General features: G+C 38.9%; 1 protein-coding gene across 1 annotated transcript in view; it reads right to left on the reverse strand.

The window, feature by feature from the left end:
* Nucleotides 1-1,676: 1,676 nt before the first annotated feature.
* Nucleotides 1,677-19,846, reverse strand: part of fat3b (FAT atypical cadherin 3b) — a 99,267-nt gene continuing 81,097 nt past the window's right edge. Inside the window, exons 49-54 of the mRNA XM_079566945.1 lie at nt 18,484-18,757; nt 10,976-11,065; nt 7,577-7,636; nt 7,339-7,377; nt 2,488-2,688; nt 1,677-2,288 (exon numbers count right to left, since the gene is read on the reverse strand). Of these exons, the coding sequence (XP_079423071.1) occupies nt 1,816-2,288; nt 2,488-2,688; nt 7,339-7,377; nt 7,577-7,636; nt 10,976-11,065; nt 18,484-18,757 (1,137 nt within the window). The 3' untranslated portion in view covers nt 1,677-1,815. The remainder of the gene's footprint in view (nt 2,289-2,487; nt 2,689-7,338; nt 7,378-7,576; nt 7,637-10,975; nt 11,066-18,483; nt 18,758-19,846) is intronic.

A 19,846-nucleotide genomic window follows, 5' to 3' on the forward strand; every position in this document is an offset into this window, starting at 1 on the left:
CTAACCAAAGCCGGTAGCTGCTGGTGTAAGCACATTGTCCAGGGAAGGACAATGAGTGCATTATGATTAAGATACTCTAAATTAAATTATTTGTAGCTTTAGTATGGTGATTGTCTGAGGTAAACCAAGTGCAGTGAGCTACTCAAAGAAACAGGGACACGACCAACCCCTGCACTGCTGTTAACGGGACCAGACTGTTCGATTTTACCATCTGTTTAATTCAAAAGAACATCTGACATGGATGACACAAAACACCGCTTTGTATCTAATATTGAGATAACATACACTATAGGACAGGGATATTATGGTAGTGATACAATAAAATAAAAGCTGGATTTTCTCAGATGCATTTTTCTCACATTGTGGTAATGGCATCTACTTAAATTAGCACCTAGACACCGATTGACTGGTCGTTCTAATTTACACAATCTTTTTAGCAATAACTGTTACTCCAAAACTAAACAAGATATAAAGAAAAAACTTCTTTTATGTCAACAAAATAAACCCATTCATTTAATGTGGGCTCTATCCAATGTTCAGGTTTTGCTGTGGAAATATTAGCAATTTCGCAATGTTTTTTGTTACAAAAAAAGACAAATGAGAACACAAGCGATGCATTTTTTTTCTTCAGATTTATGTCTGTAATCTACGGGAAACGTTTCAAATTGATATCTATCTTTTTGGCCCTGTTCACCTTAAAGACAAGAAATCCATTAATCATAAAACCTGCCAGATGACATGTAATACCACCACATACCCCCCTAAAATAATACGTTGAACATGTGGGTAATACGTGTCAGTGCTATAGTATTATGAAGTACCACCCAAAAATAAATAAATAAAATAAAGGCAAACATACAGAGTGCTTTATTATGCGTATTTGGTGGTCGCTCAACATGAAAAATAAAGGTAATTAAAAATATAAAAGCAATAAATCATAATTTTCCATATGTACACATGTACATATTATATTTACATTGAGGCAAACAGTAACACATGTGTCTAGTTTCACAGCAGTGTACGTATGGTGCAAATTCTGCTTTAACTTATCTTCTTCAGCGTGCTTTCAAAACACCAGGAGCTAATTGATATGGGATGCAAGCTCGGGTATTACTTGTGCTTGTCCCAATAGTTACGTTTCAAAACTTCAAAATGAGCAACACTAATGGACAATATTGGATCATTGAACAGTATGCAGCAGATGTGGTTTGGCCCCAAAGCAGCTTTTCCACTTTATAGTTTATTGTTAATAAGAATTTGTATTGGCATCGGAATTTAATTAATTTGATATCAAGGATGTAGCAAAGGTCGATAGCCTCAACTATCTTAGTCCTCATCGTGGATCTGTGGTGGATTAGTGCTTGATTAAAGTGGGATGATTACGCCTAATGAAGTGCTTATGGAAATATTTTCATTACTTCTCACATAGTGGCAGATTATTAGTGCCAAGCGTAATAAATCTCCAGTTAAAACCTTTAGTTTTTTTTGTAGGAATGATTAAAGGCTCTATTTTATGTTTTGCATGTGTTTCTGCCTTGGTATTCTTGTGGTATAAATTAAGAATAATTGAAAAACCCTGAAGGAAGCAGTTGTTTTGTAATGTAACTATACAAACTGCTCGTTGAGGGCACTCTTCTTCATTGGCTACAGTCATTTGGACAGGTCTGGGGAAGGTGCCTCTGACTGATGGATTACTCAAACACACATAAATGCATTGAACAACACTCCAGGTATTTATGAAGGAATAAACATAATATTCTTAAAAGCTCCAAAAAGTCAAGCATAACGTAGGCCCTTTAGAGTCATGTGTAACGCTCAGTGGTAGGAGTCCCATCCACTGGTTGGTTCAGATCCCGTAGAGGCACGGTTTATTCGGGTAGCCCTCCTGGCCCTTAATGACACCAGGTTTAAAAGCCTCTCAAGTTCATCTCCTGGTCCAGACAGAGATGCAGCTGTAACCTCCACGTGTTCTTCCACTGAGCTCCGCCTCCACGCCCCAGTCTGTAGGTCCCAGGCCCGCAAGGGAGGCAGGAGCTGGGCGGGGTGGAGGTTGAGGCCCGGCGGGCTGGAGGGGTATCCTTCGTAGGCAGGGCGGGTTGGGGGTAAGGTGTCGTAAAGTTGCTCTCTGTCTTGATTTTCTGGTTTGCTTTCGCCGTATTCTTCGTATACGGGTGAGTCATTGCACGGCGCCATGTCCCGGTCTTCATGGTTATTCGCCTCTCGCTCCAAGACCCGCCTTCGCTCCCATTCACCCGATTGGTTCCTCTCCCACTGGAACATCCTCTTGCCTGAAGAATACAGTAAGATTTAAACGTTTAAACATTGATAGCTGCAATCTGACTTGGGACAGTAAATCGGGGAAACAGTAAATCAAGGGGAACTCTCTCTTACAAAGATCAGACAGTTGTACATTGACTGTAAATCTGATCTTGAATCAAGTGAAGAAACAACATAATAAAACTGGACTAGTAAAATAAAGTACTTTACCACTTCCTCTTGCTCTTCCTCGATCTCCACAGCTCCCCAAACTCATGACTTTATAATCCAGTTGCAAAGATCGTGTGCTGCCCTCTCTCCTGATAGGCTGTTGGGTGTCGGTCAAGTCGTAGTGGGGCTCCTGTTCGGGTGGGCGAAGGCGTGAGGGTGATAACCAACTGGCAGACTGGCTGGATGACTCCCAGTGGGGTGCTGATAAGACAACAGCATAAAGTAATGTTGAATGTTCCACTTCCCCCTCTGTTCGCTCAAAGCTGTCAGGCGCAAGTACATTATGTGTGGAAGGATTTTTTTTTTGTGTCTTTAGAATGTGAATTTTAAATATAAATGAATTTTCTGTTTTGAACTGATTTTTGAATATTTTTTGTCCTCAAATTTCAGACACTGAATATTCAACACATAATTCATAGTGTTTCAAAATCAAAATGAAAAATTCACATTGAAAATATACATTGTATTGTTTTTAAATATTTCAAGTTCAACAAAAAAAATCACTTTTAAAATATTCAATGTTTAAAAAAATCAAGCCCTTAAAGTGATAGTCTTGAAGTCTAAATGTATCATACATTTTATAAAATGTGCAAATTCGCCGCCTGGTCTTGCATTTTGATGTAAAATCAGTAATTATATATATTTATTATTTTTTGTAAAGTCCCTCCTTCACGTGTCGTGGCAACTAATCAGAGTATAGTATCCTCCCACGTTGACCAATGAGACAAGCTTTTCCTGTGAACCAGCCTACCAGGTCCAATCAGGAGGGAGGAGGAGGAGCTTGATCGTTTACTTTTACAATTTCTGCTCCTGCTTTTCTCATTTTGCAAATGAAGAAGAGCATTCTGGTTAAAGAGGGGAGGACTTTGATTGTTTACTTTCAAATTTCACTTTATCTCTCCTCACTTTGCAAACTTACAGACTATCACTTTAAATTCAACAGTAGAAATTCACAGAGTGAAATTTGCAGCGAAAAGTGAGTCGAGCCAAATTCTGGTTCATCAGCAAACGCTGCCGCGGACCAATCAAAATTCTTTGATTTGACTCGTCAACTCCTGTTTCCTCATCTGTAAGTCCCGCCCACTAAAGGTACAAACCAATAGGAAACATAATGCTTCTCAGCTCTCAGTCATCCAGGATCGATTGCTCATATCTTGGTGTTCAGGATGTTCTGTGTGAATTTTTCACTGCAAACTTTACACTCTGAATTTCTAGTGTTGAATTGGATGTGTGAAAAAAAAATCATTTTAAATGTAAAGGGGCTTGATACAAGTTAGTCATTTTATGCTCACTACTGCCACCTCAGGTCTTATGCGTAACTGCAGCTTCTATATTAAGCTTGTGCATGACAGCACTTCGAACCGAATTAACACCTTTTTGAGTGACAGTGCAGGATTTTAGAGGCAGTTGTGGTGAACAGGTCTTTGCTCATATTAGAGCATGTAGGGGGGTGAAAATACTTTGTTTAAAAAATTTTAAACTCCGTATAGTCCCTTTAAAACCCTCGAAAAATGAGCAGTGAATATTCAGTGACTGAAAAAAAAATCAAACATGTTATTTCAATGATAAAAAGATTCAAAGCGTAAATTTCACATACATTTAAAATTCACAAAAAATCTTCCATAATTATGCTACAATCAAATGTGGCCGTATGTATATGAAGATTTCTTCAAGTTTGAATCACTCTCGACACAACCTGCCAAACAACTCAACTTGTCTTGTGTTGCAAACTGGGTTTCTGCAGTGTGAGCCAGAAATTACATTATGTTCCATTAGAAAGGATCAATAAATCGACGTGGTTCTAAAACATCAGCTTCACTACGTCCTCATTTATTAAGATGGAAATGAAGTGGTACGTAACCGTCAGTAAAAGGCAGATGTTGCGTGCCTCAAATTTATTGCCACGCATCGATGCTCAGGTGTTAGGAGGTTGTAGCGTCTACGGCTAAACGTTTAAAGGATGCTGAAAGGAACAACAATGTAGACAGTTTTCATACAGCATTGAATAAACTCAGACCTGTTGCTTATTACTTTACAGAGTAACTGTTAAATGTCAGAGTGAATTGGCTCTTATTTTTTACTGATGACAGGAAACATTGTAATCTCTGCGCTTGATGTGATTAAAGGTCTGTGTACTGGCTTTACAAGTCTTATTTTCTTTGCCTAAAACCGCTGTGTTAAGCCACAAAATCTGGATAAATGTTGAACAATACATGCAGACAGGGCAATGTCCATACGCTCCAGGGCTCCAGACTAACACTTTGATTTGGGTTTTCAAAAATGCTGTACATTACTCTTTCAAATCATAATCAAATACTATTTCACATCAAACTTGAGAGAAAAATGAAGCATATCGGCTTGATTATTATTGTAGGCTATTACTCTCCACTAATATGACAAGGAATGGACTGATGCACATGTGCTTGTGCTCCCTGGCCTTAATCTGGAGCCCTGTTTTTTATAATGTCTCTCTTATAGTCATTTTGCAAGGTGCAAGGAGGGTGTGTTGCTCGGAGTCATCATCAAAGCTATTTCAATGTAATTTACAAACCATCAAATTCATTTGTGGCTCTCCTACTTTAAAAATAGCACTAATGTGAATCTCTTGAGCCAATATTGCTCATAGCGAGAACCTTACATTTGATGACTGCATAGAATTAGCAAGTTATTCTCGCCGCTGTGTGGCCTTATGCCTCCAGTTACATTACAGGTGTGCTGATGAATTCCAATCACACATTCACAAGAGCAATGAAAGAAAGTCCCAGCCCCCCAACCATTAGATACATTGGAGATTGTCCTTAGAGCAGATTGCTTGAGCCCTCGGTCGGTAAGAATAGGTTCCTCAGTCATGACCTACAGGAAGCAGCTGTAGAAATATTCCCCGCTCTGTGCAATCACACATTTATAATGAATCAGAACCTCACATGACCCCACTTCAAACAATCTGATGTGTAATTTATGCATTGTGCGAAAGCAAGCACATAATTCACTTTTCTCTGTCAGTATTTATACTATAACTGCAGAGGAGACTTTTTTTATTCTTAGCTGCGCAAAAAAGTGTGACACCTTAAAAGGAGGTAAAAGTCATGTGGGCACTAATCTACAACATGACAAACCAAGCCATGCAAGGTCCATGCTTTTGTTAATGAGTCTAGTGAAAATCTAACACGGGTGAAGAGAGGCTCACCCCGCTCTTCATTAACTTCATTAACTCTTCCAGCTCTTGGTAAAACATACATAATGCATGCCACATGCCTAGAGTGATAAGTGACCCACTGCGGCTAAAACAACCACACAACTGTGAAACCACATATCAAGCTGTTGGAACAAGATTGCTTCTGGTTAGCTCATGTAAGGGTTTAAGAAAGTGCTTACAGTCCACTAGGTATTTGTTGATGAACTCAAAACAAATCTCGTCGTTGCTCGGCAGGTGGTGGCTCACTGTCAGTGAAGTGGGGAAGAAAAAAAAAAACAGATGGAACTAAAGCTTTGATGCTCCTCACAGACAGACACAATGAATGATTTTGGGGAAGATACAGTGGAGGAGAGGAGCTCGAGAGAATATGCCCATTTAGTGCATCAATGGCAGATCAAACACATGGTCTAGACAAGTTACAAACAATTAAAGATGCTGTTATTTAATTTCGTCATTAGGAACCATATGGTCGTGTTTACAGCTCATATATTGCATAAAATTACTTCAAAATCTATTTCAGTAATTGACTGTTTTTTCTGCGAGTTGCAGAATGGCATGCCTTTTTTGCAAAGTTCCTCAATTAGCTGTCTTTTTATCTTTGTTTGACTTCTGTTTCATTTATTATGGTTTTAAATAGTAAATGTTGTACTTAGGTTTATGTTAATTTCATGAACATCAACTAAATAACTAAATCTTCTTCCAAACGATTCCAATAAGTCTCCTGTTTTACCAGTTGTTTTCTATGTGTTTAAAGCAATGTGACATCCTCATAGGTCACACTGTTCAATTAAATGATACAAAATTGATCGGACTAACGCTGTCAGTTATGTCTTACCACAGACTCTTAATGTGTGTGTTTCTAATTGTGTGCTACCCTACAATTTGTCCCAAATGCAACGTGTAATTATGTAATCAAATGCCAGGCCATAAGTTAAACCGCCCCAACTTTGAAGAGAGAGGTGCACTAATTAAATGCTAATGAATATTGTTTTTTAAGTGCGGGGTGTCCTTGGTAAAAAGCAGACCTATGCGCTGCTCATTCAATCGCAGCCGAAAGCCACTTTGAACATTCTGCTTCCTTTAGTGTGAAATTTTAAGTGATGGAGCTGCCTTCATTTGTGCCATTTTGTGTACCTGGGGAGTGGGCTCGAAGTGGCCTACGCTCCACGGAGACGGTGCCGGCTGAAAGCTCTTCTTAAAACCGACGGCCGCTACACCCCACTTGACCAAGGGCTTTAATCTGAGCTTTATTTAAATAATCCTTATTAATAATTTAGACCCTCATGTGTGAGTTGCATACCCGCTTCACATAATTGTAAGTCAAGTCTATGAACTAACTAAGAATACTAAATGTGGGACTTTTACAGATTTGCACTGTATACCGAGCTGCTCTACATTCTTGGCTCACACCGGGCATCTTATTGACTATTATTTGAGAGCTTGCCAGGAAGCTGATAGTAAGAAGTCTGCAAACAACAGGAGACTAGACGTTTACATTCAAAGAAAAGAATAGCGGCACAAATGGCAATCTCTTCTGTGTAAGGAGTGATAAAGTGTAAGACTGGAGTAGACAAAATGTTCAGAGACTCGTGGCGCGAAGAATAAAGGGAGGAGTTATTGTTGGTGTTTTCCGGTTGGTTTTGCATCTCACTCACCAGGACTGCTTCTCCGTGGTTCTTTGTCCATGTTTGACACTACAAAGGTAGAGAGAGACAGAGGGTGAGTTAGATGGAGGCAGCACAAAGCAACCAAAAAGGGAGAGAGATTTGGTGTTAAAAGAACAGACAAAAGAATATTGCTAATCTAAGTGGGAGGCTTTGTTTGTGAATGATTCGAACACAGTGTATAGCGCTGAATAAAAGAAAGGCAGAGGGGAGAGCTTATGTGTCATACCTTCATTTTCAATATTGTTCACGGCGTCATTGACAAGGCGTATGACAGTCACTATGGAGGCTGTGGGGAGCAGAGAAAGGACCAAATGGATCAGTTATGGGTGGCACAATTGGGCTCCAAAAGATAATGAAATCTAATCTGATTCTGAAAGTTCACACGCCAGAGTGTTGGGTTTAATGGGTGTGATGAGGATGATGGGCACGAAAAAAAACAACACAAAATCATAATGCAACGATATCACAGAATTGTCACAGGATCAGACCATGATGCGATTTAGCTCCAGATGACCATATTTTCTTATTCGGACATTAGTTCACACATTCGGACCAGGATTGGTTGTACTTAAAGGGACTAGATGCAAGCTGTCATTTCTATACTCACTACTGCCACCTGAGGTCTTACGCGTAACTGCAGTCTCTATATTAAAGGAGCAGGCCATCGTTTTTAAATATTGAGATATGTTCTCACTTTAGCTTAGACGAATTAATATGTAGCTGTCTAGAAAATGGGCAAGAGTTTGGTCGGTTCTAACTTCACTCCCGTTTGGAGCCATAGATGAGCAGAGTAGAGGCTATATGCTAACGCCGTCTGTGCTCTGTTTACGTGACTGAGGGCACGCGTTAAGACCAGACAGATATAAACTCGTCTAAGCAACGGGAAGAACATATCTCAGTATTTAAAAACGGTGGCCTATTCCTTTAAGCTCAAGCATGACGGCACTTCGGACCCGAGACAGTTCAGGCTTTTAGCGGCAGTTGTGGTGAACAGGTCTGGGCTCATTTTTAAACCCTGTCTAGTCCCTTTAAGTTCTGCTTTAGCCCTGGATTAAACTTGATGTGCATTTTTTAATCAGGTATAAAAGTGTGGATCCTTTCTTGGTCATGATTTAGTCCTTGTTTTTGTTTTTTGCAAGTTTAACCTCTTAACCCCCACCTCAACCGAGCACATTTTCCATTATCCAGGCATTACCCGAATCTAAAAGCTTCTTAAAAAAGTGTCACAATAGCAATGAAAACGAGACCTAAACATGGCTGAGAATACATCAAAAAAGGGACAACAACAGGATTGAAAAGTGACACAAAAGTGCAACAAAAACAACAATAACACATTAAAAAAGCGCCAAAAACATGACAAAAGAACTACAAAAACATCAGTTTAATCGGTCAAATGAGGTGCTACACTGGCCTAGAGGCGTTAAGAAGCTAGAAGATGTGGGTAAAGGCGAACTGGAGAAAATGCGCTCCATTAAAGCAGTACTAAGTAACTTGTTTACCTTAATAAATACTATCCGTAGTCCCTCTGGGGGTAATACAAGTGTTAATGGGATGATTATCTCCCCCTGGTGTCTATGGCCAGAAAACTACAATTGCAACTTCGCTGTCTCCAGGTAGGAGGCCCCCATACACACAAATAGAATCATGAAGAAGAAGCAGGCTAACAGGCAAAGCTAACTGCAAGCTAGCACCACTTAAACAGTATTTACAGGTGAAAAAAATGATCTCCATTGTGTAATTGGATGAACAATATCCCTCTCTCTCTTTGTCTTTTCTGTCCATGTAGTATTTCTCACGGACAATTAATGAGTAAAAGAACGTAACATGCTATGACACCTGCAGTGGCGCTTATGGCCCCTAGGGGCATGAGTTACTTAGTGCTTCTTTAAAGTGGGGGATAAAAGGTTAATGCAGTTGATTTGTACTTCATATTTTTAGTTGTTTTCGAACAGCTTCACTACAGTTCATGTGCCCTCTGGCTTGGATTTGCGCGATGCTTTACAAACTTGACAAGCTTCTCAAAGCGCGACCATAGCCCGTTATTCATTATTTTTGCACACAAGTAAACAACATGTCAGGACATTAAGCTACCACTGAAATGTATACAGAGCTATAGGTGCATATTTGTAAGACCAGGAGGACAGCAGTCTCAACTGCAAACAGTAATTACGAAGGAAACAGCCTTATCTTGTCACATACACCCAGTCCCACACATGCTCATTATCGTCTTTCTCAAACCTGATATATTTAGCCAGAGATCAGTGGCATTGAGTTATCAGGGGGAAAACAAACAAGCTATAGCACTGCAGAAATGGTTGAAATAAACACATCTTGAATAGAAATGTATGTGGGAGACTGAAAAAAAAAAAAAGGGTTTTGTGCCTGTGGCCGAAAATGTCCATAGAGATTACATGTAATATATTGTTGTGACACCTTTTTAAAGCCCTTTCCATTTCTATCCCATTCAAAGTAGTCCAAGAATGGCCTCTTTATTGCATTGAAAATGTCCTGTCGTCTGTGAGTCTTTCTTTTATAGTGTTTATATTTCTGTCATAAAGTTGAACTATGATTTTTTTTCTGCTCGATTTTCAATTTAGATACAGAAAATTGCTTCTGGTTGCACACAGTAATGTAACTCATATTCTGAGCTGGGTAGAGCAGCCAAAATATTTAAGTAAGAGTAATATAATTGAGAGTAATTTTACTCTGAAATACATCTGGTCAAATAGAAGTAAAAAGTAGTGCCCCATTTTTTTTTTAGATAAATATGAGGAAGTCTTTCTGCTTTAAAACAAGCAGAGTTTTGCAGCTTATGATTCAGAGCTTTTATGGAGCTCAATATTCGATCTGCTTCTGTGCGTGTTCACTTTACCTTTGCTCTCTGCCCTGCCGTGTGTTTGCTCTGCAGCAGGAGAGAGACAGAGCGAGGGTGCAGACACACACACCAGTCTGTCCTGTTCATTTTCCGCTGACAACTCCTTATAATGCTTCTTTGCTGCTCTTGCAGATTTGTATCTTGTTGCCAGTTTTAAGGAACTTTCAAGTGCATTTTTGGATGGAATGAAAGCCCTGGTCCATTGACCTGCCATTTTTATAATGCACATACAATAGTTGCAGGTGGGTTAGATAATGGCCCAGTGAGCTAAAACGAAAACTCCAACCCGTGCCTTTCACAGCACCCCTGATGATTTCTCGCAGCATCCTGTTCTGACTGTTAGCCTGGCTCCACATCTGCTCCTTACAGGTAATCTTAACCTGACAGTGACTTCAACCAACAGCCTCTGTTGAGAATACTCTGCTGTAAGATCAGTTAGAGCTCTATGTTTAAAAAAAAATATAGATATATATTTGAATGGTTGTATCAAATGAACAAACAAAACCTGTCTCAGTAGAGTTTTATTAAGAACAAAACCTGATGACCCAAATTTAGACTTATAAATGTGTGTGATTCTTGAATTAGTTTAGCAGTTCAAATTTCAGTCACTTTTGCATATCCACATTACTTCGACTGTGTAACGAGTTATATAATGATTTGTAAATGTGGTTATAAAAAGTAAAAGGCTTTCAACATTTTATGACATTTAGTTTGACAATACTAAAAATAAAGTTCCTTTTGAGAACATACCGTTATCATCAAAGGACTCAGAGGTGTATGACCTGAGGGAGGGATCTTCAGAGGTGGAGTCAGAGAGACAGGAGCCTTCTCTCACCAATTCTGGCACAGCATCTGGAGAAAAAGACGGAAACAAAAATAACATATATAGGTGAAACTCAGAAACTTAGAATATCGTTAAAAAGTGCATTCAGTTTCTGTTATTCAACTTAAACTATGAAACTAATGTATGATAGTCTAATTACATGCAAAGTGAGATATGCACAGCTTTTATTTGTTATCATTTTCATTATTATGGCTCAGCTTGAAAAAAACCCAAATGAAGGCTTGACATATGTCACTTTGCATGTAATATGTATAGATGTGTATATGTATATACTAATATATATGAGTATATATTAGTGTATATATTTTCCGAGTTTCACCTGTACAAGCACAAAACCAGAATCATAATCTTATTTAGATAAGTGCATGCTCCAAGTTGCGATCAGCAACTACAGCTCTGAGCACCTTCATTGACTTTCAAAACTTTTTTTAATTTTTTTATCTGTGGGCAAGTATCAATGGCAACTGAAAGTCAGGTGCAATCGTCACTTCTAAAAACTTTAGCGCATATTTGATAGAAAAAGTAGGGTTTGGTGTATTTGCTATTTTAAATTCTCATTAAAAGAAGAAAGGTCACTTGGTTTTATATAAACTGAAACTTAACGCTGCAGTATTTTGTAACAGGTGAACTCAGTTTTGTGCAGAAATCCCAGTCCTCCCACTTAAAAGATGTGCATTCAGCAGCTGCTGTGGCCACACAGGGTGCAAACCTAAACTCATTATGCTGTGGTTCAGATGGGCAGATGTGGAGAGGAAAGGTTCTTAGCAAAAGTGTACCAGAGTTTGCTTAATTTAATATAAAGTGCTGTGAATAAGTTTAACTGTTACATAAAAAGATGCAAAGTATAGCACTTAAGGAAATATGTCAAGCAGAAAATATTGACAGGGGCAAAATAAGTCTCACCTGTGAAAAAAGAAGCTTATACATAAAGCATTGGCAGTGTGCTAATGTGATTAAAAGTTAGTTTGGGAAAAGTTAAGGAGCCTTTGGGACTGAAGATGGTAAAATAGGGCAAAGCAGCTAAACTCTAATGCACAAACTTTTAGGTTTACTATTCTCTTCATGTGGTAAATAAAGCGGATGTTGATCTTTATTTCTATGGGTCTCAATTTAGAGTTAACATGAAACAGCAGGGAGCGGATAACTGGCACCACGGTTTGCTTTCTGTGCGAAAACCTATGTGATTTTAAAACACTTTCCTGTTCATTTAGCTTTGGTATGTTTTGGTGTGGAAACTGTGAAGTTTCTCTGTATGGTCGGACTTCATGAAATATTAAAGACACACAGGCCTGTCACTGTATTGTATTTTGCAGTAATAATAAAACATTATCTTCATCCGATTGTAAAACTTTAAATGACCAGGAACATGGTTAGTATTTCTTAAAATATGCAAAATGCTGTCTTCCTCATTATTTCCAGTTACTATACTACTTTTCTATTACTATGTTATTAATGTTCTTTAAAGAGACCAGAATTCGTTAATCAAAGTTCAAAAACACAGTACTCCTTTGACTTCAGCTCGCAGACGGACAATCTCACCTTTAAACCACACGAGGTTTCATCACTTGAACTATTCATCACAGTACAGTATTTGATCAGTCTCTTTGTTCTGTGTAATTTAAAGATCCTTTGTAGACTTAGACAGTGCTGCCAAATTAAATGGTTGGTATTAATCACTGTCTTGACTTTGGTTCTTCTCCTCGAACTCTGGAGGAAAGTCAACAAACCTCTGTCGCTGTAAATCACTCCCCTATAAACAGTCTGATCAAAAGTGCTCGTAACCAAAGAAGCTTTTTCTCTCTATCTTTAGGATTCTGTTGCAGTGGAGCGTTCAGTGTCTGTCCGCCCTTCTACATCTGTCACCTGCGCTAAAATGGCTCCTGTTCTGTGTGTACCTAAGCTTGACATCTGCGCACAAAAAACTCAAAAGAATACTTAACAACTTAGATCAGTTGTCTCTTAAAGGTCTACTGTTATATAAGTGCTTGGTCCAATTTGGTGGAAATCATAGGAGATTTATAAATCAATGCATAATCTAGTGAAATCTGCCATGTTTTATTCAGAAATAATCCAAATGATAATCTTGTTTGGGTGGGTTGTCAGGTTGTGATTAATTCTACAAAACAACTGAATTTCAATGAGAAGCAAGACTCTTTGACAACAGCTTTGCAGAGCTGAGCTGAGAGAAGGCCATGGTCCAATGTCTGTGTAAAAAGCCCGACTAACCAATGGGAAATAAGGCACTGTCATCAATCACAGTGAATAAGCCAGAGCTAATACAGAATGCACAACATCTCCAGAAAAACAGTTCTCCTCGCTCCGTTGTTTTTGTTTTGCTTTCTTAATTTCCTTTACCTGCCAAAGTCTGATGACCCTTTTGCTCCAGTCCCAGCCCTGAGCCAGAAACATTCTGATTTCCAAACAGTTTTTTTACTTATTTTTTTAATCTGCTCCACTTTTTGGGTGTAAGAGCTGTCAAAAAACTGACTTTTTTCCCCTTTTTTTTTTACTTGGATTCTCCTTGTCAACATCTGACAAGTCTCATGGGTACAGGCAAAGAAGTGCTGGCTTTTTGCTCAAGCCAAGCTTAGCAAAGCTTTGCCAGGCAGAAATTTAGTTCAAACCATCAGTATGGAATCAGATTGTGACAGGGCAAAGTGTAGTGAAGTGTGGGTGTGCACATTATTACAACTCAGTCATCCATATGAATATCTTTTAACTTTTTTCTTTTACATTTAGTACTTACATAACAATATGTTGTTTTATTTTCCTTTCCAATTAGTGTCCTCTCCGCTTTAATGAAAATCCACTGAAAATATATGAGTTAGCACTGCTGCGGAATGACCATATGTCACCATGGAGAAGAATTTAGGGACAAAACTGTGAATCACACCGTGCCCCAAATCAGCACCACAAAATACCGTGTGTTTCCAGGGCAATTACAGACAAAAAAGAATGTACCAAAGTCAGAGCATAACTTTTTTTTTTTTTTGGGGGGGGGGGGGGGGGGGTCTTGGCAACAGAGAATTTAAGAAAACTAAAACCTCCAAGGGCAAAGGACTGTGACTGAAGCCACAACAAAACTTCACAAAGAACAGGCAAAGCAACATGTCTGAATCAATGACACACAGTTATGCTGTTCTACATTGTCCACATTGTCATACGTGGTGATTCAGTAATCATCTGTAAGCCTTAGCATTGACACAAATCAGTCTAATTCAGAGATAACCTATATTCTACCCTGCTGCCCCCCCCCCAAAAAAAAACAGGATGACATGCCAGCCTGATTTGCTTATAAAGTGTTTTCCCACACATTTAATTATTGAGTGCCTTTGATTTATTCATGCTGCGGCAGGTAGTGACAGAATAACAACCAACGTGACTCCGGGTCTGTTTGAATCTCTCATATGAATAATACACGTGTTTATGTCTGCGCTAAATAAGTGCTTTTCATCGATTCAGACGCCTGGTCAATTTGGCTTCATTTATTCATGCCATACAGGTGAACTTTATCAAGTCACATGTTACTGTAGTGGGCACATCATTTGAGCCAGTGATTCCAAACCCAATCCTCTGAAATAGATCTGGACTAGATGGACAATTATAACGAAGAAACGACTTTAATACTAAATTATTGAAACTAAATTATTTATTTTATACAGTAGTAGAAAAGGCAGGTGTATCGCCAATGTATTCACCAGCAAAGTAAGAGTCGCTTTTGTCTTGCGAAGGACAGGGAGTTTGTCTGGATGACTTTTGATACATCTTTTGGGCTACGCTAAAGCCAGGCAATAAATAAAATGACCTCAATCATTTAAAGGAACAGGCCACTGTTTTTCCATACTGAGATATGTTCTTACCTGAGGTTAGACGAGATGCGTACCTGTCTGGTCTTTACGCGTGCACTCAGTCATGCAAAAAGACCAAAGATGTTATTAACATTTAGCCTCGCTCAGCATATTTCTATGGCTCCAAACAGGGGTGAAGTAAGAAGCGACCAAGCTCTTCCACGTTTTCCCTATTTAAATACAGTTACGTGAAATGTTGTTACACAATCCAAGTATAGTTACACACAATTAAACATGTCGATCGTCTAAGCCGATAAAGAGGGGAACTATATTGTAAAGCGTAACACTACCTTAGGAGCACTTCGACGTCTGTGCACTAGTGCCGAATATAGTGCCTCTTTTTATCCGATCAAATCAACATGTTTAATTTTGTGTAACTAGACTTGGATCGTGTAACTTTTCACGTAACTGTACTTAAAGATACACTGCGTAACATTTTGGACTATACTGTTGCCTTCAGTACAAAACATGCTCCTATTGACCAGCTCCACACAAAAAATGCTATTACTGCAGTGAGAAATCAAAGAATGGATTTGGATGGGAACCTAACCTACATTCTTAAAAATTCTACTGCTTTGGTCGACATCTCCATGGAAACGAGCTGGAGATGCTGAAAATATCTGTCATAAAATAAATGCTTGTATTTCAGTTTTATCTTTTGGGTAAAATTCTATGCTTTGAGTTTAAAATGTTCCTCGCCCTACATGCTTCAACAATGTCCTAAGGTGTAGAATGAGCCCAGACATATTCACCACAACTGCCTCAAAAATCCTGCACTGTCACTCAAAAAGGTGTTAAGTCGTCATGCACGAGCTTACTATAGAAGGTGCAGTTACACGTATGGCCTGAGGTGGCAGTAGGGAGTCTAAAATGGCTAACTTGCATCAAGCCCCTTTAAATAGGGAAACATGGAAGAGCTGGTCGCTTCTAACTTCACCCCCGTTTGGAGCTATATGCTGGGAGAGGCTAAATGCTAACGACGACTTTTATCTATTTGTGAGACTAAGCTCAGGTAAGAACATATCTCTAGGGCAAAACAGTGGCCTATTCCTTTAAGGTTTTAAATGATCAACAATGTAAACATAGCTAAATCGTGTCACTGACGTCACTCAGAATAGGTTGGTCTGGTGTGCCCTGTGTGGCCAATATCAGGTTTTGAAGATCTCTCCATTGCAATTCTTTGTTCAGGAAAAACACAAGCAGAGTTGAGCGAATGTTTGGTGACACTTTACTACAAAAACAAAACACCAGTAGTGTCTTCTCTGCTTGCCTCTGCCAGTCTCTGTATTTCTGTGGCAGACACAGATACTTTAGCTCCTGTAGGCATGAAATAAGTGCTTGTAAAGGTTTGTTTGTTTTTGTCTTTTACTCTAAGATCGCTCAGTTTGAAAGACCAGAAGCCTCTGTTCCATTTTTTGGTCATATCACACACCCCTGGCCGTGTTACTTTTGATTCAGTCTTCCTATTTGTCCTGAACCAAAAAAACTCTTTTGTGTAGAAACAACAGCAAGAGACAAATGCTACGTACACGTTCCACTTTTGTTGAGACTGCCGGGCAAAGGGTAAACAATTCTGACACAAAGGTATAAAAAATGTTGCATCTTGGTTCAAAATACTGAAAGGATAGGTCAAAGAAAATCGGAAAAAAGAAGCATCACCTTGTGCCCACTTGCAGCCCGGCTCTTTTATCGACAGAGTGAACTTTGAAAAGTTATTTTCAAACACTCTCCGTCTGTTTGTTGTGGGGAGGAAAGCAGTGCGAGAAACTTCTTTAAGTGGAGAAGTTTGAACTACATTTAGAACTTTTTTGGGAGGGAAAAGTAGGACAAGAACATAGGACATCAGTTCAGGCTGATTACCCTGACCACTCAAACAGAAACGCACTGGAGATGTTTAAAAACTCACTCTGGGAAATGCCTGGGAACGTAATTGCCAATTTTGTCTCTGCATCAGAAAATGGACAACTTTCTAAGAGGTAAGTAGTGAAATTTGAAATGATAAAGATTTTTTTTTAAACATATCGCTTTTTAAGTACAGTTGCTGCTCACTTTAGGCCATATTCTTTGATGTGTGTGTGATCAAAAGGCATAGATCAGTGTGAAATGGGCTCAGAGTGAAGGGAGATGGAGTGGTGGAGCACAATGACTGGCCAGCCTCTGTACTCTGGGCCTTTTATGATCTGAAGTTTCAGAGCGTGCATGTGTCTGTGTGTGCACGTGGACTCGGGAGGTCAGGAGAGGGAGTAAAGAGGTATAATTACTCACATTACTGCGGTGACACTAAGAGGTTTCATAAAGTCGTTTTTGGACCAGGTTTTGTGTGCAGCAAAGCTTCTTGGATAAGAACTAGGGCTGTCAATCGATTTTTTTAATTGCGATTAATTGCAGTTAATCGCGTTTTCTAATAGTTATATTAATTTTGAAAATTACCCACAGTTTCATATTTATGGGAAAAGCCCAACAGCTGATAACCGGGATCTTCAGACATTTCTTTGTCGCTCGCCCAAGGATTGATAAGTCACTTTTTAGAGACATTTTCTTTGGTGCTGAACATTTTGGACAGAATCTGCAAAATTTTAGGTACATAAAGCAGAATATAAGGACAAAATTAAAATATTTTTTGTTGAAATAGAATAATTAGACAAAGCACTTTCTTTCAGGTCATGTGTGGCTCAGATACAAGAGTGTGCTTGTTCAGAACATATGATGCAATTAATATTTTTTTAACGTTAATGCAATTCATTTTGACAGCCCTAATAAGAATGGAAACGTCTCTAAAATGATCTTAGTAACATTAAAATAATTTGACTTAAGAGCTGAAGTCAAAAGTAGAGACCACTTCACTTGCTGTCTAAGAGCAAAAGCTTGATTTGTGTTTTACTACTGAATATTGATGTAAAAAACAAAACACAAAAATTCTGAAATTCCAAAGAGTACACACAATCAGAAGTTACATTAACCCAAAATTGTCCATCATTTACAGAATATTTTTTAGCTTCGACGGAAAATTTTGAACGTCATAATTAAAATATGTGCAATAATCTCTGTATCAGCTGCACTTTATTAACTCTGAGTGATCTTCTTGAACGCCGACTGTAACAAGTGAATTTCTCCTTTGTGAGATCAATAAAGGTTTATCTTATCTTATCTTAAAATCAAGACTCAGCGCTGCTCTTTTCTGACCGCGCGGGGCTCTCTCTCTTAAAGGGATATTTCAGGATTTTTGACATTCATTTCCTAGTTATCCAGAGGGTATATAGAGATATATATTTTTTTTTTAAATTCATGCAGTCCATATATTTGAAGTGGTTAGTGCATGTCTATGGTAACTAGTAGCCTGCATTAAAAACCTCTTCAAAATCATCAGGTGGTCCGGTAACCTAGCAGATCACTCCGCTGCTGCGTAGCTTACAACCAGGAGGCTGATGCTGCTCAAATAGTTAAAGTTATTTTAAATTTTAAAAAAAAGGATTAAGTCAACACAGATCTCAAATTGCAGGATGAATATGCAGGACATGTACTTCTTCCACTGACGGCTAAATAGAAAGGTTCAGTTCCCTTTCTACCTCTGTTTGTCCGGTCCTGTGGGCTGGTCTCTCTGTGCGTCCTCTCCATCTCAAAAGCTCTCTGGCCCCACTGCTCCTCTCTCTCATCTCTGCCGGGACACCCTGGACTGTCCTGCCTGGGCTGTGGCACCTCCCAGGACACTTTGTGGACTGGGCTGAACTCCGGACGGCGTGGGGAGGACAGGGGCAGGTTTGGGGCGACACTGCAGACCGCGATGCCCCGCCTGGTCGCCCCTCTGCTGATGTTACAGGTGTCAGAAAGGAAACTGCTCATCTGCAATAAGAGAGTACATGTGCAATTAGCGGCAAGTGATGCTAAAGAAAGATTTGCTTTTTGTAGAAAATTATTAAGAGGTGATTCCTTGAAATGGCCCTTGAGGAATCAAAAACACAGGAGTTGGCTGAAAAGTGTACTAGAGCTGAAAATAGCTTGCTGAAACCATACCATGTCTGTGGACGGGCACTGCCCTGATGAAGACTTAGCCTCCATGTTGAACCAAGTTTGGCAATAACCAAATCTAAAAGCGTCTTGAAAAAAGTGTCAAAAAATAGCGACAAATAAAAGAAAACCTGACAAAAGAGCAACAAAAACGTGCCAGAAAAGCAACAATCACACAACAACAAAAAATAAAAAAATAAAAAAATAAAAAAAAAGTCTAAAAAGTGACAAAAAAGCCACAAAAGAGCAACAAAAAAGTGACAAAAAGGCAACAAAAATAACACAAAAGAGAGACGATCTTGCTTTCCTACTGTCCACAGTCCTGATAGGCTTTTTTCTGCTCTAGTAAAGATTTGCTTTTATTCGAGCATGGATTACATTTTCAATGCCATTATGGTTTATGTACTCACTCAGTAGCATTAATAATTAACTCTCAAGTGCAGTGATTTGCCACTGAGCTTACATATTGAGTACATGTAATGTGGAGTTCTATGGAGTTTTGTAATAGTATAATGATAGAGGAGCAACCGTTAATTAGGAAATTATTATCAATAATGTATCCAATAGAGGAAGGCACTCTCTTATCAACTACATGCAGATAAATGTAAAACTTGGCTCAACCGAGAATCTACTCTGCAACAAAATGAGATGCTGAGCACAAGGCAAATTTGTCTAATTTGACTTCAAATGAGCCCTATTTGCATATTCTGAACAGCTTCTCATGATGACATTGATTGAAGTGATGGAGCTGACAGAAAACGACTGAAATAGGATTTGAAAATTAATGCCTGCTTCTATTCTAATTTGTATTTTGGGGTTGTTTTGAGGCGCCTCTGATTCCAATAACACCATTCTGCACAAATACTAGAGTCATGCAGAATATGGAGTGAATGGGAGGGAGGTTCGTTTGCTTTATTTGCATAC

This window comes from Gobius niger (assembly GCF_951799975.1).
Source record: "Gobius niger genome assembly, chromosome: 11".
In the NCBI taxonomy this organism is placed as follows: domain Eukaryota; kingdom Metazoa; phylum Chordata; class Actinopteri; order Gobiiformes; family Gobiidae; genus Gobius; species Gobius niger.